Source organism: Asparagus officinalis, chromosome 1 (genome assembly GCF_001876935.1).
Source record: "Asparagus officinalis chromosome 1, Aspof.V1, whole genome shotgun sequence".
Classification (NCBI taxonomy): Eukaryota; Viridiplantae; Streptophyta; class Magnoliopsida; order Asparagales; family Asparagaceae; genus Asparagus; species Asparagus officinalis.
In genome coordinates this window covers 113,335,760-113,361,283 of record NC_033794.1, presented here as the reverse complement: position 1 = coordinate 113,361,283, position 25,524 = coordinate 113,335,760, and the positions used below count along the sequence as shown (strand labels likewise).

At 34.3% G+C, this 25,524-nt stretch overlaps 1 protein-coding gene across 8 annotated transcripts; it reads left to right on the top strand.

Annotated features, from left to right (window-relative positions):
* On the top strand, positions 1,095-25,358 carry LOC109829040. 8 transcript variants are annotated; one of them, XM_020396094.1, is made up of 7 exons: positions 1,095-1,356; positions 1,444-1,497; positions 14,395-14,509; positions 22,110-22,196; positions 23,152-23,245; positions 24,900-24,937; positions 25,165-25,358. In XM_020396094.1, exons 3-7 carry the CDS (start codon positions 14,433-14,435, stop codon positions 25,205-25,207), a joined length of 339 nt encoding a protein of 112 aa, XP_020251683.1. In that variant the 5' UTR covers positions 1,095-1,356; positions 1,444-1,497; positions 14,395-14,432; the 3' UTR covers positions 25,208-25,358. The 8 variants fall into 8 exon arrangements, with proteins under 8 accessions (XP_020251683.1, XP_020251680.1, XP_020251684.1 ...); XM_020396091.1 differs by having other exon boundaries at positions 23,152-23,249; XM_020396095.1 differs by having other exon boundaries at positions 23,152-23,274.

Sequence of the window (25,524 nt, the reverse complement as noted above, 5' to 3'; positions counted from 1 at the left end):
CGGGAACATATATCCATCCATGTCGAAGTATAACTGAAATTGAGTATTTGACTATTTGTTCAATAAATAAATCTTGAAAGTATAGAAAATAAAGTTGACGTGGAAATATTGTTTTCATTTATGTATTGTTATATTACACTTTTAATCTTTATTATTATAGGTATACCTTAAAGAACAACCCCAGGACTAGGGTGGATACGAACCAAATTTGAATCGAACACCTCAGTATTCGTATTCGCATTAAGCTCCTATTCGACTATTCGAATTCGAAATGAATACAAAATCAGTATTCGATTTGGATAGTATTTGAATATTTAACAACTATTCGCGAAAATTCATTAATAGTGTTTGGGTTATCTTTGTAAATTATTTGCTCCATATTTATTAGATATTCTGCAAATATTTGCTATCCTAGTGTTGCAATAGAACCAAACAGGACGTACTTGATGAATATGCAACACATTGATATATATTATTCACAAATAAAAATCTATTTATCCATATTTACAAGCAACAGAATAAAATTTTAAGGATTAAACTGTATAAAATTTTAAGGAATAAAATTTTAAGGATTAAACTGTATAAATGAATATTTTATTAAACAAAGGAATTGAATATACCTATGGTTAAATTCTATTTATTTATAAACCGAATAATAAAAACTATTTGTTTATTATTAAATAAACTATCGAATCGAATATAATCAAATACTTAGGCGAATAAATACTAAAATATTTGTTAAATATTTGGTTCGCTTCCATCCCTACCCTTGACTATAGCTCTCCAGAGGATGACACATCATCTTTTTTCTCTTAAATATTTTCCTCCACATAGGTTTGCTCTCTATTCAATGTGAACCACCCAATTCTACTTGCCGAAATTAAAATGCACCAGAAATTGACACGTGGCATCCTTTATTAGATAGTTTTAAAATTAAGGGAAGTTTCATATATATATTTGAATATATGGAAAATTTTAAATCCTCTACAATTTCGCGTAATGATAACCAAAATGAAGCAAAATACATTAGTTCCTTAAATCACGGAAAATCAATTTGAAATTCAAAAAAATTTCAACGTAAAAAAAATCTCCTGTAGCAATAAGAAAACTGAAAGTAGTTAAAATTTGAAAGCCTATAATATCCTAAAAATATATTTCCAAAAAAAAGAGAATAAAAAAGAAAAATACGTGCGCTGTTCCTCTTCCCCACAAAACAGCCGAGCCCCACTTCTCCATGTTCCTCTTTCCAACATGAAGTCACCCATCCCCATCCCAGTGAGCCGTCGCATGACTACAAGATTGTAGAGCCTCCATCTCCATCTCAGTTGGGCCGTGATTATGAGATATACGATGAAGGTGTTTCTTTGTTCTTCATTTTTTAAATGACTTCTTTGTTTTTTTATTATTAGTTAAGCATTGAATTGTTTGGACTGATCCATTCAGGTGAACTGTGTGAATACTCATGCGGCTTCGACCCCGGTGGGAGATTTAGCGAAGGTAAATGTCATGGTCTTCAAATACACAGTTATGATTGGTGGAAAATTTTATTTTAATTTGATGGCTGATTAATTAAACATTTGAGGGTTGAAACAATATATTTTGCATTCTATAGGAGATAGTCTTAATGCGACGGAGAAAGTTTCTTCAAGATCCGACACATGAGACGACGCCTGTTTTGATTTCACAAGGATGTCGTCCACATAGGCTTTCACATTGCGACCAATCTGAGGCTTAAAATTTTTATTGACCAACCTCTGGTAGGTAGTGCCTGTATTTTTAAGACCAAATGGCACCACTCTGTAGCAATAGGTTCATTGGTCCGTAATGAATGAGGTTTTCTCCTAGTCATGCTCCACCGTAAGGATCTAGTTGTAGCCACAAAAAGCATCCATGAAGCTTAGTAATTCATGATCCGCACTCTCATCCACAAGTTGGTCAATCCTGTGAATGAGGTAACTGTCTTTTGAGCACTCCTTGTTGAGATCTGTGAAGTCCACACACATTCTTCATCTGCCAAGAGACTTCTTTACCAGGACCACATTGGACAGCCATACTGGATATTGTCCTGGCTCAAGGAGTCGGTCGACTTCCTTGGCAACCAGCCGCCTTTTGCCTCTCTAGGTAGAGATGTCTTTTCTTTTGTCGAACTGGCTTAGTGTGTCAGTCGACTGAGAGCTTATGGCTCGCCACTTCAAGGGGAATCCCCAGCATGTTTTCAGGCCCCTAAGCAAATACATCCGCGTTCTTTTTGTTGAAATAGTAATATGTTTAGGGGCTTATGTGTAAGTTGTAGGGGCCTATATAAGCCCATCTTATCTCATGAATAAGATTAGGGTTTTTATTTACAACATGGTATCAGAGCCACCAAAACCCTAACCCTAGCCCGTGACAGATACCAGAGGCTGGGGGGAAGATTGATCTATTTGAGTCACACACGTCCTGATATCTCTTTTGCAGTGAGCGTGGTGAGTCGCTACATGCACGATCCGAGGAAGGGTCATATGGACGCTGTGTACCAGATTCTGAGATATTTAAAGAGTGCCCCCGGGAAGGGACTGATATTCAGGAAGAATGGACATGTGAACATCGAGGGTTATTGCGACTCTGATTGGGCTAGCTGTGCTGATGACAGGAGATCCACCTCAGGATATTGTATCTTTGTAGGAGGTAACTTGGTCTCGTGGAAGAGCAAGAAGCAATCGGTGGTAGCGAGATCAACAGCTGAAGCAGAATATAGAGCCATGGCCTTAGGAGTTACAGAGTTATTGTGGTTAAAGAGTATGTTGGTGGAGCTGAAGCTGGATCAAGGAGCCAAGATGAAGCTGTGGTGTGATAACAAGTCAGCCATCAGTATCGCCAACAACCCAGTGCAGCATGATAGAACCAAACACATCGAGATCGATAGGTTCTTCATCAAAGAGAAGTTGGACAATGGACTACTGGAGTTAAGTCATGTTCCAACTAAGGATCAGGCAGCAGATTGTCTGACTAAGGGGCTTAGCTCAGTAGATATGATTAGAGGATGTGACAAGATGGGCTTAGTGGATATCTTTCGCCCATCTTGAGGAGGAGTGTTGAAATAGTAATATGTTTAGGGGCTTATGTGTAAGTTGTAGGGGCCTATATAAGCCCATCTTATCTCATGAATAAGATTAGGGTTTTTATTTACAACACTTTTGTAGGAAATAGGCCATATCTCCTCGTTGTGGTTCGGTGAGGCTTGATCTGATATTGACCTTCTTTATTGCTCCTTGGTTGATATTTCATGGAACTCCTCGATGGAGGTTGTTCTCTCCCGCTTTAATTCTTTCTCCATTTAGAGGCGTATCTTCTCGATGAGCAGGGTCTCCAGTATTCATTTTCCCTTCATCGAGTGCAGGTAATAGGATCTAGCTTCTCGCTAGTTGCTTCTGGCAATTTCGACTCCTTCAGAAACTGGGGACTTCACCATCTAGTGGTAAGTAGACGGGATCACATGCAAGTTATTGAAGGTAATTCTTCCTAAAATAACGGTGTAAGTCGACTTGAGGTTCCGTTCATTACCACAAACTGGGTCTGGATGGTGAACTGCTGAGAGTATTCGCCGACCACTAAGGGGAGAGTGATTGTCCCTTTTGGTATAAGTGAATGTCCTATAAATCCAATGAGTGGACCTCGGCAAGGCTATAGTTTGGACTTATCGATGCCCATCTGGTTGAAGGCATCGATAAATAGGATGTCAGTTGAACTCCCGATGTCGACCAATATCCTCTTGACCTGGAAGCTATCAATCTTCACCGATATGATGAGAGGGTCGTCGTGAGCCATTTTAATGCCTTTCAAATTTGAGTCGCCGAAGGAGATGGGCTGGTCCGTCCTTGGCTTTTTGTTGCACATGTTGACCTGCAGTGCTCGCTTAGCATATTTCTTCCGAGCATTATTGGACATCCCACCCATCGTAAGCCCACCACTAATGGTGTTGATGACACTTCTATTGCTGGCCTCGGCCGGTTAGGTGTGTGGAAACTATTGAGGGAAAGGTGACCTAGAGCGAGACAACCTGTCGAGTCCACCGGGAGCAGGTTCTCTCTTGCATCGTTGGGAAATGAGCTTCTTTAAGTATCCTCTCTTTATCAAGTCCTCAATGTCTCTCTTGAGGACTCGACAATCATTAGTATGATGCAATAATCTCAATGATATCAACAATATTGTTTGATGCCTCGAGATCAATGATCCAACTTCATACGAAGAGGGGTGGAATTGAGAAGCTCCTCTCTCTGGACCTAGTAGTAAGCTTCTAAGAGAGAGGTGATAAGAGCAGTGGGGGCTAGATTACTGGCAGCCTCCGTCCTTCGATCCCTCTTGTTGGCTTTACTCGGCCTTACGTCGACTCTAGAAGGATGCTTTGTCGCCTCCTTTTTGGGCGAGGGGTCAACCTCTGCTGCTACTTCAGCCACCCTGGTCGCCTTCTTATAGTCTTGGGCATCCTCCACGTCTACCTACCCGTGAGCTTTAGCCATCAATTGCTCAAAGCTAGTGACTCGCTTCTTAACGAGTGATTCAGACAACTCATTTCTCTCCAAGCCGGCCATGACAACGGACATCGTGACTACGCTACTAGGTTCATCGCCTTCTAATCTCTTGGCCTGGAAACTCTTGCGATAATCCCTGAGGCTCTCTCCAGGCTCTTGTCTCATCTAAGCAGGACATGAGGAGGCAATTTTTGCTTTGTGTCGGCCAAGAAGTGATGCACAAACTTCTGGTTGAGCTGTTTGAAGCTACTGATAGACTTTTTTAGGAAGGAGTTCTACCTAGCTTGGCACTTTTAGATAATGTGATGGGAAAACACCTGCAGATGATTGGCTTTGAGACTTGCAGCATGGTCATCATGTCATAATAGTTCTGAGTATGCCCAATTGGATCTCCTTTGCCCTTGTACTTCTCCATGTGTGGCATCTTAAATATCTCACACATGGTGTTCATGGTGGGGTCAGCGAGAGGAGTATTCCTTCCGATGGTCTTTACAATTGGCTAGGAAGTCCGATTGTAACCAGACGCAATATTGGTGGTTGAGGGACGTGGAGCAACATAAAGATGTCCAGGATCACGTGAAGTAGTGCTAGCGGTATTATTTCGATCTTCATGACTGAAAATAGAGCTCTCAAATGTTGCTTCCTTATATTGCCGGCAGTGCCGAGGAGGAGCTGTAAAGTGATCTTGATACGGGTGTATCTTCTCTTTGGAACTTAGCGATCCTCATGGGAGCTTGAGGATAGATGATTCTCATGATAGTATGAGAATAGGGGTGTAAAACAATACAGTAGAATGTAGGAGGAAGCGTGGAACGAGACGGCGAGCAGCAGATTCGAAGAATCTAGTTTTCAGCTCGTGAGTCGACTCATACATGTACATGAGTCAACTCATCAGGTTGAGTCGACTCATGACTGTCATGAGTCAACTCACGAAATCAAGCCCTGTTAGCAAAAGTCTCTGACTAGTCAACTCATCAGTTATGAGTCAACTCATATGAGGTTCTGAGTCGACTCATCTCAGTCATGAGTCGACTCATCGACAGTTTCTTGATTCGTTTGGGTTTCTGTTCACACGAATTCCTGTTGGTTTTGGGCTTGGTTATTTACCAGATTGCCATCCACATTTGTACACCTATATAAAGGGTTATTTAGGATTTCTAAACATAAGTTTTATGATCTTAGATCAGAGAGAGATTCTAATCTTTGTATTAGGGTTTAGAGAGGATTGAGAGGTTATTCTCGATTCTAGTGAGATTGTGAGGGAGAGATTGTAATCTTTTGTTCTTTATAATCTAGAAGAAGGTATTTTCCTTCGCCATATTAAATTGTCTTGTGTTTTAGTTATCTTCTTCTCAACCTACCTTTTGGTAATTCCGCGACCAAAGGGTGCTCGCACGGCAACTCGTATCAAATCTTGTTGGCGAGGCAGGGGAGAAACGTGTTCGACATAGTCTTCTTGCTATCCAGCTTAGGCTTTAAGCCTAGGCAGTGGGGGAACGAATGACTGACTCACCGGAAGTGGAGGAATGAAAGATGATGAGGGTTGTTAGGTAGGTTTTCGACTGAGAAGCTCACTGGTGAAAGCAGCAAATTGTTGCTAAAGAGACTGAAAGACCCTCCATATAGATTCTTCCAACTGGGCCTGAATGACAGCCCATACGCAATTCTTCACATAAGGGGTCAAAAGTTTAACCAGGACACTCAGAAATAGACATCTTGTATGAAGAAGGATGACAGGCCCCACGGTGGAACTAAAATGTTGACGTCGGTTATCTAACAGGGGGTTTATTTAGGGATTAAAGTAGAGTAAGGGTCCTCAAACTCCTTTAGATGACTATCTCTGTAGATAGCTATTCAACCCTGCATATGAAGAACTCATAAGAGGTCGAAGTTGGGTTCTTTGGTTGTTCCTCAGATGATCAAGTCAGTATATGATCTTGAGTGGGAAAGTATGAGATGATGAAGAAGGTTTCAATGTTATCTCAAAAGGTTAGAGAGTTACCTTGAGCTACATGGCTTCCTTTTATAGAGATCATAAGGGCAAATAGGCAACTTGAGCCGAGTCTAGGCAGGCAGCTGACTCGGTAGACAACTGATAGGTGTCTGTCGCTAGTAAAGATGGACATCCATGTGGTTAGTGCTATGCGACAACAGCTGTTTGGTGCTGATGGATCCTGATAAGTCATAAAGACTTTGGAGACTAGAGCAATGATGGCTTTATCAAAGCAGCTAATGCAAGGGTAGGCGGCTGTCGACACGGGTTGAAGAAAACTATCACATTTTCAGTCATACGGCTGAAGGCTGACAAACACCACCTTTTAGCCGGCTAAGCAAATTGTCGGCTAACATAACAGGCTGAGTGTGAGTTATTCACAGAGGCAATTGGTTGGATTAGACGACAAGTACCGCCTTTTTACTCAGCTACACATGTTGTCAGCCAATAACTTTGACAATATTGGCAGCTCGAGTTGTCCAAGTTGTACACAAGTCTGATTAGGCATTGTACGGGACACATGTTAGTTTCCCAAGTGAGGTTAACACTAAGTTATTTTCAAGCTATAACAATGAACTACTCTCTTTTTATCACATTTTGCTTTAGATTTACTAAATATAAATTATCAAACTACTAAAAGAAAGCATAATCTAGCAAGTCATCATCTAAGAAAATTTTTACTCATGAAAAGAATAAACAACTGAATAATAATTCTAGGATTTATAGATTATAAAATTCTTCTTTTACCAATTAGTTCTATAGTTGATTGTCCTGAACATAATTATTTTAAGCACAAGAGAGCAATCCACAAATAATAAAAGAAATTAAACTAGTTTTATACAATTCTTACAAGATTCAGTTACTCATTTTATAAAATAAAAAACAGAAAACAAAATCTAGACTAGAAGCATAAAAGAATGAGATCCAAACTCTAAGAAAAATAAAAATTAACTATAAAAATAAGAACAAGAACAACGAAATAAAGATATAAAATATGAGTATAAAGGAAATCTAACTAACAAAAATAAAGAGCATAAAAGTAAATCTCACTATAAAAGAAAAATGCAAGAAAATAAATTCAACAAAGCATGAAAATAAACAACAAAATAATAATAAAGTATGAAAGTAAATTTATACTATAAGACATGAAATAAATCTAATCTACCAATATAAAAATAAAAATAAAGTCCTAAAATATGAATTTTTAAAATAAAAATAAAAGAGAAAAATAAAAACTTATATTGCAAGTGGTTTGTCTCTAGAAAGTAAATCTTCATTTTTATCTTTGTCAACAAAAAAAGAAAAGCAAGTTTAAAAAAAATTATTTATGTAAACTTTAAAGTTTATAAATTGGAAAACCTAATTAAAGGTCATCCTCTTCAAAAAAGAGTTTATAAAAATTTTCACAGTCAAACCCCTCACCCTTTACACCTATTAATAGCCTACATAAATCAACAAGAGTAATTAAATTTGGCTTGGGCTCCAATAAATAAATCTCAGCCATACACTATTTTTTTTTTGAAATAATCGGTTAGCTAACCAATTAATTTACCAATTGGTTCATAACAAAATTAATTCCTTATTGACCTAAATTTTTTCATAATTTCTTAGATTTTTATGGGCCTCCTCTTCGCTTGATATTGAGCTTCAATAAGTGGTAGAAAAATGAGAGAATTTAGTTCTTTTGAGTTCTTATTCATTAATTCTTTATTTTTGGTAAAAACATGTTATTAGTGATATATTTATTTAAATAATATAGACAATGAGGCTATGAAAGTGTAATAAAGTGTAGTGATTGAGAATTTTTAACGGCACAAGGAATTTCACTCTTTAACAAGGAAGGGTCAAGGAACTTTTGGTTTAGGAATGCACCTTGAAGACCTTAATGGGAAAGTTGAACACTTTAAAGGATGACAGATTATTCAAGTATCACCCTAAATGCTCAAGGCTGAAAATTACCTATTTATTTTTTGCGGATGATTTGTTATTATTTGGAAGAGCTGATATGAATTCAATAACAAGGCTCTACAATTGTCTAAATGAGTTTGGCAAAGTCTCAGGTTTGGAAACCAACCCCAGTAAATGCTCGGTATACTTGAGTGGCATTTGATGACATTTAAAAAATGCAAATTTGTTCTTATTTGAATTTTACTGAAGGGATTCTACCAGTAAGGTACTTGGGAATGCCTATGATTTCTAAAAGACTTTCCTAGCTAGATTGCTCCCCTTTGATTAGTAAAATCTCAGATAATTTCAACATTGGCAAAAAAAGGAAAGCTCTTTCTTATGCGGGGAGATTGCAATTGATCAAATATGTCATCTTAGGTGTTCATCTTTTTTGGACCAACAATTACATATTGCCAAGTAGAGTCTTGAAGAGAATTGATAAAATGTGCTCTGATTTTCTCTGGGATCATAAAGTTCCACCGGTTTCCTGGGCTTCAATCTATCAAGATAAAGAGTATGGAGGATTGGAAGTATTTTTAGCAAGAACTTGAAATTATGTTGCTGCCATAAAACTATTGTGGATGATTCATCTCAAGAAGGATCTCCTTTGGATAAAATGAGTGCATGAAAATTATTTGCAATGTTATGATATTTGGCATATTCGTATGAAAGTTAGTGATTCATGGATGTGAAAACAACTCTTGAAAGTTAGAGATTTGCTGATAGGAAGATATAGGAGTATTAGCAATCTGAGAAACATCATTGAAAGTTGCTGCAAAAGTAATGTTCAAATCTCCTCTGTTTACATAAATCTGTTGCAACCTGCACAAAAAGTTACTTGGTCTGACACAGTTTGGGGTGGTCTTCATTATCCTAAACATTCGTTTATACGTTGGTTAGCCATCCAATCAAGATTGCTAACTAAGGAAAGACTGTGTCACATGAGAATTATAGATGAAAATCAAAATCATTGTGTCTTATGTTCAAACCACATTAAAACAGGTTGCCACCTATTTTTTTGATTGCTACTATTCTGCAACAATGTAGAACCTGGTGATGGGTTGGTTAAACTTTAATTGGAGATCATGTTCCTGGGGTGGAATCATACATTGGTATAACTTCAGGTTGAAGAAGAAAGGATTCATTGAAAACTAGAAGAGAATGGCCCTTTCATCCTCAGTGTATCATCTTTGGCAGGAGAGAAATTTGAAGATTTTTTAGTCTAAAGCTCGTCAACCTGAAGTTTTTTTCCGAGCTATAAAGATATCAATGCTTTTAAAAATTTTGAATGAGAAGTGTCCGGTACATATAAGGGATAAAATTGAAAAACTGTAAAGGAGTTTCTCTCTAGATGAGTTACCAGGCTTAGTCTGGTTTTGATTGATGTACATAAAGTTTCATATTTGGTAAATGAATAAAAAAATTTCATTGACCATAAAAAAATTGGTTTAGGAATGCACCTTGAAGGCCTTAATGGGAATGTTGGTGAAGCCTTTGGACATGAATGCTGAAAATTGGAATGAATCCGATCTTAAGGCTTCGGGCATCATTGAAGCTTATTGAGCAGATCAAATCATGTATCAAATGATGTCAGAAATGATGACAAAGGGAGTATGGAAAAAGCTCAAAAGTATCTACATGATGAAGAGTTTGTTGAATAAGCTTTACATCAAGAAGAAACTCTATAAGCTTCAAATGACGGAAGGTTCGCCCCTTATGAATAACCTATACATTTGATTATCAAGTTTTATCATGTTTTTATACTCATATTTTAAATAGGTTTCATGTAAATAAATAAGTTTCATGCAACTCGACAAGTTTATAGGGGATCTCTTATGTTTGGAATTTGATTATTAAGTTTTATTATATTTTTATACTCATATTTTAAATAAGTTTTATGGAAATAAATAATTAATAATATATTTTTATAATATTTTGTAGGAAAAATAATGAAAACAAAATAAGAGCTCAAATGAAGATTATTTGAAGCCCAAAAGATCTCCAATTGAAGCCCAAAAAATCCAAGAGGACTAACTCTAAAGAGCCTAAACACATCCCGTAGGGTATCTATGCTAGTATCAATACTACTATTGTGTCGATAGTAGTATCAATCATCAATACTACTATTAATAGTGGTAACGATACTACTATTGTGTCGATAGTAGTATCAATCATCAATACTACTATTAATAGTGGTAACGATACTATATTGATATTAGTTTTTATACTAATTCAATATAAGTGCCGACACCAGTATTGATACCCAATCAACAAAAATAAATCAAATACTGAAATTGTATTTCTTAGGGGGGCCAAGTTTGATCCAATGGCTCATACTGGAATATGTAATCTATATATAGGGGGTAGAGAGTGAGGGTTAGGGATGTGAAAAATTTTGTAAATTTTCTTTTGGAGATAGAAGGGTTACTCGTGGAAAATACCTTCCAAATATTGTAAAATTTTAATTTTTATACTAAAAATAAAACTATTTTTTTCTCTTCAAATTTCTTCTTCTTCTTTTCTACTAATGAAGACTTGAAGATTTTTCTTTGGTATATTCAAGGGACCAACCCCTTGCAATAGGAGTTTTATTTTTCTCTTTTTATTTCTTATTTAGAAATGCATATTTAGGGTTTAATTTCTTACTTAGAATTCATGTTAAGATTTTATGCTTTGTAATTTACGATTTTCCTATTTTTTATTCTTATTTTCTAGAAGTAATACGAATAGCTAATTTTCTTAAGATATCTAAGATTAGATGAAACTAATTTAACTTTCATTTGGTTTTTAAATTGCTCTTGTTTTGTGCTTAATTGATCTTGCTTATGATTATCAACTAGAATAATAATTGATAGAAAAAAAATTGATTTGCTATACTTACCTTAAATAGTCTGATAGTTTATGATTTTCAATCTAGAACTACTATCTAGTTGTTTATTTCCATTCATGAATATGGTAGTGTTGCTTAGATATGAATTTAATAGGTTATGTCTGTTTTAAATAACTTGATAATCTATTCTAAAGAAATCTAGTGATATAAGAATTAAAAAAAGTAGTTCTAAAATCTAAATAGAAATTAACTAGCGGATTCAATCCAAGATTTCTAGTTTCATAACTAGATTTTCTTTAACAATTATGTTTGCTTTCCTCTTTTAGTTTTACTCTCCTTCTTATTATAGCTCTTTTATTTGCAGTAGCTCAACACCCAAACTAATCTTTATTCTCTCTTTTCTACCACAATTCAAGAACCACTATAGGATCCGTCTTAGATCATTTTTTCCTCATGGGATCAACACTTTCATGCTACACACATGTAAGTACATGTTTATAATTAGAATAAATTTGAAGTATATTTAGAGGAAGAAGATAATGCACTTATCCTTCTCGCATTGCTCCCAGATTCATATGAACACTTGGTGGAAACAATCATGTATCAAAGATATACCCTCAATATGGAGGAGGTAAGGGCTACTCTTCTAAGTAATGAGATTATGAAGTAGTCCAAAACAGGTGAGAATACTTCTTCTTCTGCAAATATTGCATGATGAATAAGCAACATACAAATATATGATACTGTTCAATTAAATATTTTTCCATTATTCATTTTATTATGATGATATTGTCCTTGTTTGTATATATGTATTGAAGAACGATTGGACTGTAATGTTATTAAGTTATCAATTTTTAAGAAAGTTTGCGTAATTGTTATGCTTATGATTGTGGTTTGCAAGTGAGTTGGGTGGTGTGAGGTATGGCTTGGGTGTGGATCTAAGGATGTATTTATTTATACCCCTGATTCGAATCTTAATGAATTTAAAAGAAAACATAAAATAAGAGGTATCCGTTATTTATACCCTAGATTGGAATTATTATAATAATGTATTTATTCAATTAACAAATTTTCCACTATTCATTCTCCTATAATAATATTGTTCTTATTTGTATAATATGTAATACATGCAGAATTAGATTGTAACATCTTAAATTATCAATTTTTAAGATTTTTTGCGTAATTGTTATGCTTATGATTGTGGTTTGCATTTGGGTTGCGTGGTGTTGGTTATGGATTGGGTGTGGGTTTGGGTTATATTAATTTATACCCCTCATTCAGATCATAATGAACTTGAAAGAAAAAGTAAAATTAGAGGTAGTCATTATTTATATCCCTAATTGGAATTATTATAATAATATGTTTTTAATTAAGTATTTTTTTCATCGTCCATTGTACTATAATAATACTATTTTATTTATATGTATGTATCTATGGATAATTAGATTGTAATGTTATTAAATTATCAGTTTTGAAGAAAATTTGCATAGTTGTTGTGTTGATGGTTGTGGTTTGCATTTGGGTTGGATGGTGTGAGGTATGAGAGGGGTGTGACCGTGTGAGCCTAGGGGGTATTTATTTACACCCAACGATTCTAATCATAATGAATTTGAAAGAAAACATAAAATAAGAGGTTTTCATTATTTATACGACTAATTGGAATTAGTATGATAATGCATTTGTTCACTTAAGTATCTTTCCCATTATTCATTATACTATGATAATTTGTTCTTAGTTGTATGTATGTATCCATAAATGATTAGACTGTAATGTTCTTCAATTACCAATTTTTAAGAAATTTTGCATGATTGTTATGCTTATTGCTATGTGTTGAGTCGAGTGTGGAGTTCAAACCTCCGCAGGTGCCCTGGCGATGAATTCGACGCAGGCGAAGTTGGGAGGCAGAACTTTGAGCAGGCGAAGCTCTTGAACAGGCGGGTCGAGCTCCAGGCGAATTGACTCTACGTTCAGATAACGGTGGAGAGTACAAGAGTGATCCGTTTCTGCAGTTTTGCCGGGATCACGGCATTAGAAGACACTTCACAGTTCGAGAGACACCGCAACAGAACGGGGTGGCTGAGAGATTGAACCATACCTTGCTGGAGAAGGTGCGGTATATGATGACGCAGAGTGGATTGCCTAGACCTTTTTGGGCCGAGGCGTTGGTTTATGCGAGCCATCTTGTGAACAGGTTGCCGTGCACTGCGATAGACGGCGAAGTTGGGAGGCAGAACTTTGAGCAGGCGAAGCTCTTGAACAGGCGGGTCGAGCTCCAGGCGAATTGCCGGCGAGCTCGAGGAAATCCGCGGGCGAGTTCGAGCGAATGGCTACAGGCGAAATTGGGCGTAGCAGCAGGCGAGCTCGTGGATCTCGTGCAGGCGACCTCGTGTAGGCGAGATCGTGGTCGAACCGCTACAGGTGAGGTTGAAATCCAGGCTGTCGACAGCATGTCGACAGCCCAGCTAGGGTTTCCTATAAAAGGGAAACCCTAGGGCTCGAGCAACAGTGCTTTTTCTCCCTTTCTCTCGTGATCAAAATCCCTAGGCGGCGACGGTTCATCCCCTCCCTCTCCAACGATCTCTCTCTCATTCTCTCTGTTCTCGCGTGATTGAGAAAGAGATTTAAGAGGAGGAATTTACTGTAAAGGAATTAAAGAGGGGTATTTAAAGAGAGGGGTACTGTAGCTACAGTATTAGCCTTGGTATTTATTGAGGAATCTCAGTTTGAGATTCGCTCTGAATTGTAATTTCTTGTTAGATTAATAAGAAACTGATTGTGTGGCTCCCGAGGACGTAGGCAGTTGCCGAACCTCGTTAAAACTTGGTGTACTTTTTCTATTCTGCGTTTCTGCTGTCTTAGGGGTTTCGGTGTTAAATTCCCAACACTATGATGTTGCATTCGGGATAGATGGCATGGGGTATGGGTTGGGTGGGGGGATGTTTTTATTTATACCCCTGATTCCAATCATAATGAATTTGAAAAAAAAAACATAAAGTAAGAGGTATTCGTTATTTATACCTGTAGTTGGAATTATTATAATAATGCATCTGTTCAATTAAGTTTTTTTTTCCCGTTATTCATTGTACTATAATAATACTATTCTTTTTTTTAAGGTTCAATGAAGATTAAGTAGTGTTAGAATCCAAAAAATATGCTACGTGATCAAGTAGATAGATTTAAGGCTTATTTGCTGGAGATGAATTGCTGTGCTCATGATCCTATCAAGAGGTATACTATTTTCCTTCGACCATTAATTCTTATGCACTTATATCTAAATACTTCTTTTCTTTGTGCTTGGGGTATAGGTTGTTTTGTATGCATAAATATATATGTACATTTGATGTTGTTATGACATATTGCTGACTTGCGTAATTTATAAGGGGTGGCCAAATCCATATTATTTGCTTTTATTAAAATTTATGATCAGTTACGTCTTTATTTTTTGTGCATATAGTTGGGGGAAAAAATTTTGTTTTATTGTGTCATGTTTAGTACATTAAGAATATTTAACAGACTTTAATTTTTATTTTAAACACATTATATAGGATTTAATTTTGAATTAAATCATAGATAATTATAATTCGAGAAAAGGTGCATGTGGAAATATATATAGGAAAACGTTTGACATTAAATTGATTCAAAAAGGGCTGAACATGGTCTCCTTTAAGAAACTTTTAATTCAATTATTTTTAGTCTCATCGAGAACATGATTTTATAGTTGTTTAATCTATCTAATCTAATACTTTCATAAAAGCGGGTTGCCATGTTAAAACATTTCTACCCCAAATGTCCTCAAACAAATGCACATATATATACATGATCACATAAATATACTCAATATAATGTGATAATTAACCCCTACTACACATCCATCCATACAGACATGAACACACATACAATTATCCATTTAAATTCTCTATCAACCCCATTAAACACCCATCACTATTGTAACCTCCACACTTATTATTCCTACCGAAAACACATCATTTATTCATTTAATCATCACCATAATGTCACCACTACTCCCCTTAATGTCCCATTAATCTAAAATTTAATCGTACAACCCTTGAGCTTCTATAATCTGTAACACCCATTCTCCTCTCCTATATACCTACTACCTTAAACCCAAAGCTCCATTCCTACCCTAATTCCTACCTCTAATGACTAATATCTTCAATCTTTTACCTTAATTCTTCTCTTCTATATAGGCGCAACATTGACATCAGTCAAATGCCTAATAGAAAATGTTCTTACTTTTTAGGGTTTTCATTACCCATATCCGTGATGCCTAATAGAAAATATGCTTAGGGTTGTCATTATCCACATCCATGTCGCCTAATAAAAACAACCTTAGAGGTCACCATTAGCCACATCAATGACGCCGCCAACTAAAGCGCCATCCTCCACATCAACAAATCTGTCAAATAAAACATTGGGCAAATTGGTTAGTAGAGCTGACAACAAACGCGATATCAACAGAAGCGACTATGGCGGTAATTGGGGAGGAGAGGTATCCATCTTGGTTATTGATGGGCATGAGGAGACTATTGTTGTTGGATCTGGTGCATATGAAATCTACCATTGCAATGATTAAAGATGGGAATGTGCATGCAGTTCAAGAGTATTAACAAGGGACTTGTCGTGTTGTCGATGAATAATAAGAAATATTTTGCGTTGTATATGAATATACATTTTTCATGTTTCTCCATATTTGACACACATAAAATGTAGTTGCATGCTAATTTGATCCATATTATACTTAAAAATCTTTGTTTACAAAAGAACTCGATAAATGCATGACTTGAATTATTTTTGTATGTGGAAATGGTTGTATTCTAAATCATGCAGAATGAGAATTCAAATCTTACAAATGGAAGTTTATTTTGGTAATGACCTTGAACTTACTACACATATTATCTAGAAAATATTGGATCATTCATTGCTATAATTAAGGAGTCTTCTTAATGATCAACTATAAACCAATCCAGTAGGAGAAACCACCAAATTCATAAGATCTCTGTTACGGATTCATGAGAACAGATGTGGTTGCACTTACCATCTACCTCTTCTCCCTCTCCCTCTCCCTCTTTGTTTCATGTGAACAGAGATAGAAGACATGGTTGAAGGATACTTATAACAACCCTCTCCCTCTCCCTCTTTGTTTCATGTGAACAGAGATAGAAGACATGGTTGAAGGATACTTATAACAACCCATTTGTTCAAAAACAATAATAAAAATGAACAGAGATAGAAGACATGGTTGAAGGATACTTATAACAACCCATTTGTTCAAAAACAATAATAAAAATAATGTACTCCTTAAAATATTTCATATTACTATAAGGCCGCTAACTTCATACTTACTTTGAAATTAGTCTCTCAAATTAGTAAAACTCCTATTATGACACCTAATTCTTAAATTATTTTTAAATTCATCCATCCAATAAAGAGTAGATGTACATTCGAGCAATTAATTTGAAATAACTTGTGAGAATTAGGGGATTTAATAACAATTTCAACGATTTTAGTAGTTAATTTTAGAGTAAATAAAAAATAAGAAGATCTAAAATTGATTTTAATGATTTGAGGAGCTTATTGCAAAACATGAAAGATTTAAGAGACTAATATATAAAACCTATAATATACCAATAAAATAATATGAACTAAGCCCATTTATAATGTAAAAAAGATTAGCAAAAAAAAAGGAAAGACAAAGAATTCATATATCTCATCTACGAAAGTGGTCTAAGATAATTAGAGTCTCTCTAATAACTACTTATTATTTATTGTATAGGATCCAAACTGTAAGTAAATACTCACGAAAATATGACACATTACTTAGAATATTATTTTTTTTGCTTTGAAACAAAACTATCTACGTGCAACGTACATATATTATACTAGTACTATTATAAAAGTGGATTGGGATGTTAAAACATGTCTTCCAAAAATGTCTTTTAAAACATATACATACATACATAGAATACATACATCCATATATAAAGCATAGCATAACCCCCAATTAAATGCATACTCATAATACATAAAATACATGCATCCATACATAAATCATAGCATAAGCCCCAATTAAATGCATACTCATAAATAAAAAAAACTTATGTAATCAATTGATTAAATAATAAAGCACTATATTATTAAGTACATGCTAACTGCCAAGAACTTCATGATCTCTTCTCTATATGCAACTGGTATTATATGGGTAATATTATATGCAAGATTCTTTATTAATTGGTCATTATTTTCTTCACAACTTAAAGCACAATGAATTATCAACTGCCAAAAATATCCAGTAGTTCTCTCTTTTTCAGTCCCTTCATCTTCATTATGATATCCAGTAGCTCTCTCTTTTTCATTCCCTTCATCTTCATCATAATGAAGCATTTATATTTTCTCTCCCATTACAATATATATGTATGTATATATATATATATATATATATATATATATATATAGAGAGGAGAGAGAGGAGAGCGAGATTAATGGGTATCCTTGTTATGAGCGGAGATTTCCTCATTGACGCCTCTAAAAATCACATGATGAGCGACATTGTGCATGATCCGCTCCGTTGAACTTGATCTACATATTCTAAAACCCAACACACCAAGTTTGGGGTGAACCCGTCGTCGTTTGACCCTTCATCCACTCGTATCAATTTAACGGTTTTGAATGAATAGAACTTTCACATGGCTCGATGGAGGTGTCAAACGACGACGGATTCACCCCAAACTTGGTGTGTTGGGGTTTTAGAATATGTAGATCAAGTTTAACGCGGAGCGGATCATCCATAATGTCGCTCAATCATGTGATTTTAGAGGCCGTGCAAGGAGGAAATCCCCTCCTATGACAAGGATACCCATTAATCTCATATATATATATATATATATATATATATATATATATATATATATATATATATATATATATATATATATAATATAATCTAATACTATTATAAAAGTAGATTAGGATGTTAAAACATTTCTTCCAAAAAAACCCTTTAAAATATATACATACATACATAAAATACATTCATCCATGCATCCATACATAAATCATAGCATAACCCCCAATTAAATTCATACTCATAACTCCCAAATTATTTTATTTTAAAAGTTATAATTGTGGTATAAATGGTTTTTATTTTATGGTAATCACAATATTTAAATAGAACGGTTATAATAATAATAATAAATTAAAACTCGAAACAAATGCACTTTTAATTATGTACTAAATGCTGTTTACACTTTTAACCTCCCATCATCAAATTCAGTTATGATAATAGCAAAAGGAAGGAAAGAAAGTAAGAAACTAAAAATTAAGTTTGCATGATCATTTCTTATTTCCACCTCACACAATTTGAAAGCATAAAGAGCACTGTAATGATCTGTAAATTATTTACTATTCAAGTAAGCTTGAAAACCTTATGTTAGAGGATTTATATTGTGCGATTCTTCAACAGGATCGCGTTTGATTTTCCTCAATAGAGGAATTTAAGGTGAAGACACAATGGTTAAAGCACAAAAGACATTAATAATTTACCTTCTCAAGTAACGTACGACACTATTAATCTTCTTTAACTCCTCATTCAAATCAAAACCCTCTTCATCTCCTCTGTATCGTAACCTCTACATTCAACAATATATAACTCCCCCATCCATGCCTCCTCAACAATCCATTCACCATAACAAAGAGTACTGATATCTCTCATGTAAAACATATATAGCTTGCCGAAACAATCTATCATTTTCGCGCCGACAAACCCAGCTATTTTTTAATTTCACGTATTGACTAACCTTGGTGACAACAGTCTTGTAGACTATTAGAGCGAGATGATGTAGCTCCAACATCGGTGCTCTAGTAAGATCGTATTATTCTTCGTCAATGATGAATAGCACATGGCCTCGACTACAAATGATAAGCTTGCTTCATCTCATTTTTATTTTTAGTTTTTGTACACAGTTATCTATGCTTACTGCAAGATTTCTATGCTATTATACTTTGTATCATAGTTAAAAAGGAAAAAAGTTTCCCTCCATTCGTAATTCACTTAATTTGTTGTGATTGGTATTGCTGAAAGTTACAATAACCAGATTTGAGAAATTGATAAACAGGTGACTGGGCTTAAAGTTTCGTAAACATCAGTCAAAGTTCATATTATAAGGCCATTAAACTGTTACTTTCCTCCTCTGTGCTTACACATGAAAGTGGTTACACGTGCATCGCATGTGCGCTATATATATTGATTGTTGCCCATTTTCATTTACAAACTAGAAACTAAGAGAAAGATCATTGTAACTTGGTGGAGATAAGACTCATATATAAGGCCCCATTTTATTGATTGGTTCATCTACAAACTAGAAACCAAGAAGACTCATGGTGGAGATAAGAGAAAGCTCGTTGCCCATTTTCATTTTGCAAGAAAAAAATGTAAAAAATGTGTACTTGGTCTTGATTTAATTTGTAAATAAGATTTATACGGTTAATATGTAATTAAGATTTATAGAACGATGTGAATGCTTAATTTGTGGAGCAAAATTTAGGGTTGTGTGGTCTAAGGTTAACTTCATGAAGATTCACTGGAGAAAGTATTGCTATTTGCAGACGGTGATAAGATTCAATCGACAAACAAAGAAACTGAATGAGGAAGAAGACTGAGATGTTATGCTCGAATTTTTTTTTATCATTTTAAATGGGGTTAATGTAATTTTACCCACATTATGTTAATATTTTAATAGTCCTTAAATTAGGGGGCAAAAGTGAAGTTAATTAACAATACCACTTATTTAGATGGAAAGTCAGTTTTATCATGTTCAACGAGAGAAGCTGTATCATTAGAAATTGAACTAAAGGTTATGAGTACTCATAAATTAGTTTGGAAATGATAACTGCACTAAATAGATAAATGATGTGGTAATCTGCAAGTTGTCTAAGAACATATGGCTTTTATATTTTTTAAGTTTTCAATAGATTGGTATGGTTTTTCTCAATAAACATGACATGTGATTACTTTCCTTGAGAGATCTAGCTTAATCTGCACCATGATGAAATATCACTATTTATATTAAGCCACTTTTAAACAAAAAAGATTAGTTTTAATACTAAATAATTTATATCTTCAAAATTCAGTACAAATTTACTTTGAAGTTCAGATATTTTAGAAATATTTTTTTAGGAGCTTTAGTTTCAAGAAAATTTAGGTTCCCCTAAGTCCGAAAAAAGTTATTTTGAAGTGTAGAAAATAAAATATAAATATAATTATCAAAAAATATTATCAATTACACCCTATTTATAAAAAAAATCTGTTCCAAAAAATAAAGAATATTTAGAATAAAAAATTGTCATTTATTCATGTTCTCCATAATTTTTATTTTAAGACTAAAATTTTATAAATTCAAGAAAAATTACCTTGAAGATCAAACTCTTATATCTCATTTGGTACACGGGAATGAAGTCAAGTGAGAATAGAAAGAATATAGGAATGGAATGGAATAGATGTGAGAACGGAATGCACATTCTCATTCTCATGTTTGGACGCGTTTAGATAATAAAACGGGAATGACAATCTTATTCTTATTCTCATGTTTGGTATCATTTGTTCACAAGTGAGAATAAAATTTAGTTTTCTAATAACGCCCTTACCAAAACACAAAATTTTAAAAAAATTAAAAATATTTTAAAAATGACTAAATAATTTAATTTTTTAGAAAAATAAGTTTTATAGAAATGATATTTTATCCTTAGAGAAATAAATTTTCATGTAATAGTTATATTTTGGCACATCGTTTCAGCAACAATTTTAGACTTTTGGCTTACAAATTGGAAAATAATTTTCATAGAAATTATTTTTAATTAAAAATAATTATAATTTTATTTTTCTAACTTCTAGCGCTACATGTTTATTATTTGTACGAGCAACTAATGTTACTAACCTCATTGTGCGTTAATGAAGAGAAGAATATCTTATAAGAGATCTTGCATATAATTAGGCACTCTTCACAACATTTCCTAATAAAAAAAATTAAGATTTCATGTTCGGGGGGAAAAATAAAGGGAAAAAAGTGCAATTTCTCATCCATATGTTAAAATTAATATAAACGATAGTATCTATAGTTTAAAATTTTATATGCATAAACTATCACATTCGACAAATTATAAACGATAGTATCTATAGTTTAAAATTTTATATGCATAAACTATCACATTCGACAAATTATTAGAAATATCCAAATTCTAATCAAAATTCGACAAATTATTAGAAATATCCAAATTCTAATCAAAATATCCATAAAATAGTACGAGCAAAATAATTTGACAACCATCAAAGTATCAAAATATTAAGTTTTGAAATTGCAAAATGATAAACTAGTTTGTCACTCCACACTCGTAGAAATCTGTGTATTCTAGACGGAATATCCTAGACGGATTTTTTTCCGTCTAGGATGTAACATTCTAGACGGAAAAAATTTCGTCTAGAAAATTCCGTCTAGGATGTAATATCCTAGACGGAATTTCCGTCTAGGATAGTATCCTAGACGGATATTAAAACTATTTTTTAATTCATTTATGGTCCCGCTATTCTAGACATAAATTTTCGTCTAGAAAAGCTTCCTAGACGGAAAATAAAAATTAAATTTACTTTCCGCGGCTTCAGATTTGGAAATCCCGCGCCTCCAAAAAATTCCCCCTTATTATATATCAACGGACGCTTTCGAGTTGATTCGGGCACATCAGGTGCGAATTTGGAGGAAATCGATGATGAATTCGCTTGATTTAGGATGAATTCCTGACATGATTTGTTTTTTTTAAGGCGGCAACAGCTCGACTTTCACTGGTTGATGAGGTCCGAACTTTGCTTGATCAGAGTGTTCGAGGAGTGCTCTCCACGTTTTCTCAGGTACTCGTGTTGATGATGCTTTCCTACTAAAAAGTTTTGCATTCAGTCGTAGCAAATATTTAAAGGTGATGTGAGTTCTTGAGATTCTAGCTTGATTCATAATGTTGCAATTGTAGTTTCCGTACAAGCTACCTAATTTGGTGCTTAGTACTATGGAATTTGGGCCATCATCACTGTCATCTCCTCTGCGTTAGTTATGTATGGGCTCCCAGGATGTTGGTGGTTTTTCATAGCTGATATTCCTTAAATAACTCTTTTTTCTTAAAGAATATTTGAAGAAATCACTTCTCTTGCATGTTGGATGGGTGAGTGATAATTGCACCATATAAAAAACAAGATTAGCAAATTGATTGTATTTATGCGGATTTAGTATTTTGCTTGAGTAGAGGGAATAACATAGTTATAAGATATAGAGGGAAGGTTAATTTAGGATAGTGAGAAAATTTCTTTCATTACATAAACCTCATCATAATTAAGGTGCCTCTCTAAATAATTACTTCTTTAAGATACGGGGGGAATTTTTTTTTTTTTTTATGATGGTGAGAAAATTTCTTCCTTTTAATAAACCTTATCATAATTGGGGTGCCTTTCAAAATAATTACTCCTTCAGATTTACTTTCCAGGGTATCTTTGCATACACTGTGATTCTTTTGCTTAGGGAATATGTAATGCATATAGCATGTGAAAATTTTGTTAATTTAATATATGAAACCTGGATATATTGGTTTATATAGATGTATTGAGTTTATGCATAAAATGTTGTTAATTTAATTTTGCTTAGGGAACATGTAATACATATAGTACTATCTGAGGTCTTCTTTATGTTTTAATCTTGTTGAAGAATTCAAATGTTATTTGAAATATAGTACAGTCTCACTTCTTTCTTCTTTTTACACATTCTCTTTGGAACAATTCACATTAATAGCTAATTGGGAGTTTTTTTTGTCTTGAGCAGGATCTGCTGGGTAATCCAAGATGCTCTTTGCTTGTTGCAAGGGATCCCGAAGATAGAACTGATACTCATTGCTTATGCATATACTCTTGCTGATGTAGGTAATGCTACCTCTGACAGCAAGAGGTACTTTGAGTATTGTTGTGGACTCATGGTTGAAATTCATTTGCTTAGTATTTATTGAGCATCTTGAATATGCATTTTTTTAATTTGTTCGCTATTTGATTCTGAGATCAATCACATGCCTAATTTTAGAGACATTTTGATGTCATTTGTCATGCTTTCTCTCACAAACAAGCAACAGATAGTCTTTGGCTTATTATAATGCTTAGTTCTAGTTGACCTCTCTCTTTTGCAGTAAAAGTATTATAGTGGCATTTTCTTTTCTATTCATTTTATTTACTAAACTAACTGTGTACAACTGAATTCTTTTGCCCCATAATCTGACACTTAGTACCTGGGACGCTTGTGCTCAATATGCTAGGTTTTCGATAGTGACAGAGAGGGCATACGTACTGCATACTTAAAAATGTATAATCTAGGATTTCTTCTCTTGCTACCTGTTGCGGGACGAGGTTAGAAGTTTAGTTAATTTGATTTAGTTTCCAATTTTGCCAGCAGAAATATGGTAATTTAGTTCTTTTTTAATCCATAAGTGGGATGCTTAAACATATCAATGAAGTAATGAGCTCATCTCTTGTCTGTGGATGGACTGAAAATGGGAAATTTGTTTTCAATTCCTTTCCCTTGTAGAAGGCTGTAGCCTGTGGATAATAACTCTACTTCAGAAAGATTTAGTGAAATTTACCCAAATGATTATGACTAATTATGGAGAATATGTGGTATGAAATCCTGTTAAAGGCAATATACTTGATTATCAGAATAATATCATTTGGAATCCTCGAGATGACTTATGGGCTGTCAGGTTGTCATAACCCTTTCTCAGGAGGTTGGGCAAGCATATTATTATAATAAGTGATTAGTTAATCTACATATCTTTTAGGCTTTTATGTATGTGTACGTTAGCTTTGCTGCAAGTTAATGGACTTTTGCTAGTGTTTAAGAATTTTTTTTCATGTTATGTGTTGTTCATGTCTGTTTTTGTTTTGTTGTTCTGAACTTAGAAACAGAATTTGAGAAAGTCTGTTGATTCCTTAAATCTTTAAGAAAAAGCCTGTTGACCAAGACATGTATACTTGATGCGAATAAAGAAGAGTCATAAATGGTTACCTGTCTTAAGTAGTTTAACGTCGTTTCTTATTTACTCATTAAGATGTGCACGTTTTGTTCGTTCCATAAAACAAGGTTCGTGTATGATATTTAACTGAATTGTGAGTATTTGTATTGTACTGACGGCAGAGACTGGGGTTAGTTATGTTGTAACATCATGAAAGATTAGAAGCATAAAGCTTGATTGTGCAGGCGACATTAATTTGATGTACTGATATTAATAGACTACTGGAAGTATTAAGTTTCTGTTTGTTTTTAGAACATTATGAGCAGCTTCAAAGAGCTTTTCTCAAGGGAAACAAAAATATGTCTTGCTACTTCCTATCTGTTTGATTTGTGATTCTTGAATAAAATATTTGATGAATCTGATGAGGCGTATGCATAAATGCTATACAGGTCAAGTGGTTCTTTCTGTACTTCAATGTGATTTGCTGTAATTTTGACACCTTCATGATGATTAAGGTTCTCATTAGATTAAATTATTGAGATGTTGCACCTCCACTAAGCTTCTTTTTTTCCAGGTTGTCATTCAAGTTGCTTGGCAACTTATTTTATTCTGGTGAGTCAGCTTCAAATTCCTTCATGTTACGCTTTTGAACTATGTTGTGTTTGTATCTCCTTCCATACTTCCATCTGAATTATGCAATAGTAATTTTTTTAATCCTATTGTATCTCCTTCCAGGTCTACCTCGGCCTCGACATCTGAGATCATCAACTCCGATACATTTATGTGTTTTAGTTTGTACATATATTGATGCATTGCTTGTGTCCTTATGTTACACTCAGGATGACGAGGAAGAAGGTGAAGAAGGAGAAGAAGAGAGCTTGAGTAAATGTATAGGGAATGAGTTGAAGAAGCTTCTGCAGTGTCATAGCCATTGTAAATAATTTATGTAAAGTTTGTAAACAATTTATGTATCTTTCTACTATTTTGGTGAATGTATTATTTGAATATAATTAGACTTGATGTTAGAATATAATTTAATTATGTTGGATATGAATATAATTTTGTTGTTGTTCAATATTGTGTACATGCACTCAAAGTAGATTCTGCAAAAAAAAAAAAAACTGTAGCATAGCATCCTAGACGGAAATTCCGTCTAGGATGCTTATTTTTTTAAGAAAAATTAAAAAAATTAAAAAAAC

Excerpts from the sequence above, each read along its gene's own strand:
- LOC109829040 (XM_020396089.1), top strand. The coding sequence starts at position 14,433 with ATGCTACGTGATCAAGTAGATAGATTTAAGGCTTATTTGCTGGAGATG. Across the intron at positions 22,197-23,151 it reads TGCTCTCCACGTTTTCTCAG|GATCTGCTGGGTAATCCAAG; the intron begins GTACTCGTGTTG and ends TGTCTTGAGCAG. Across the intron at positions 23,275-24,899 it reads GCTACCTCTGACAGCAAGAG|GTTGTCATTCAAGTTGCTTG; the intron begins GTACTTTGAGTA and ends CTTTTTTTCCAG.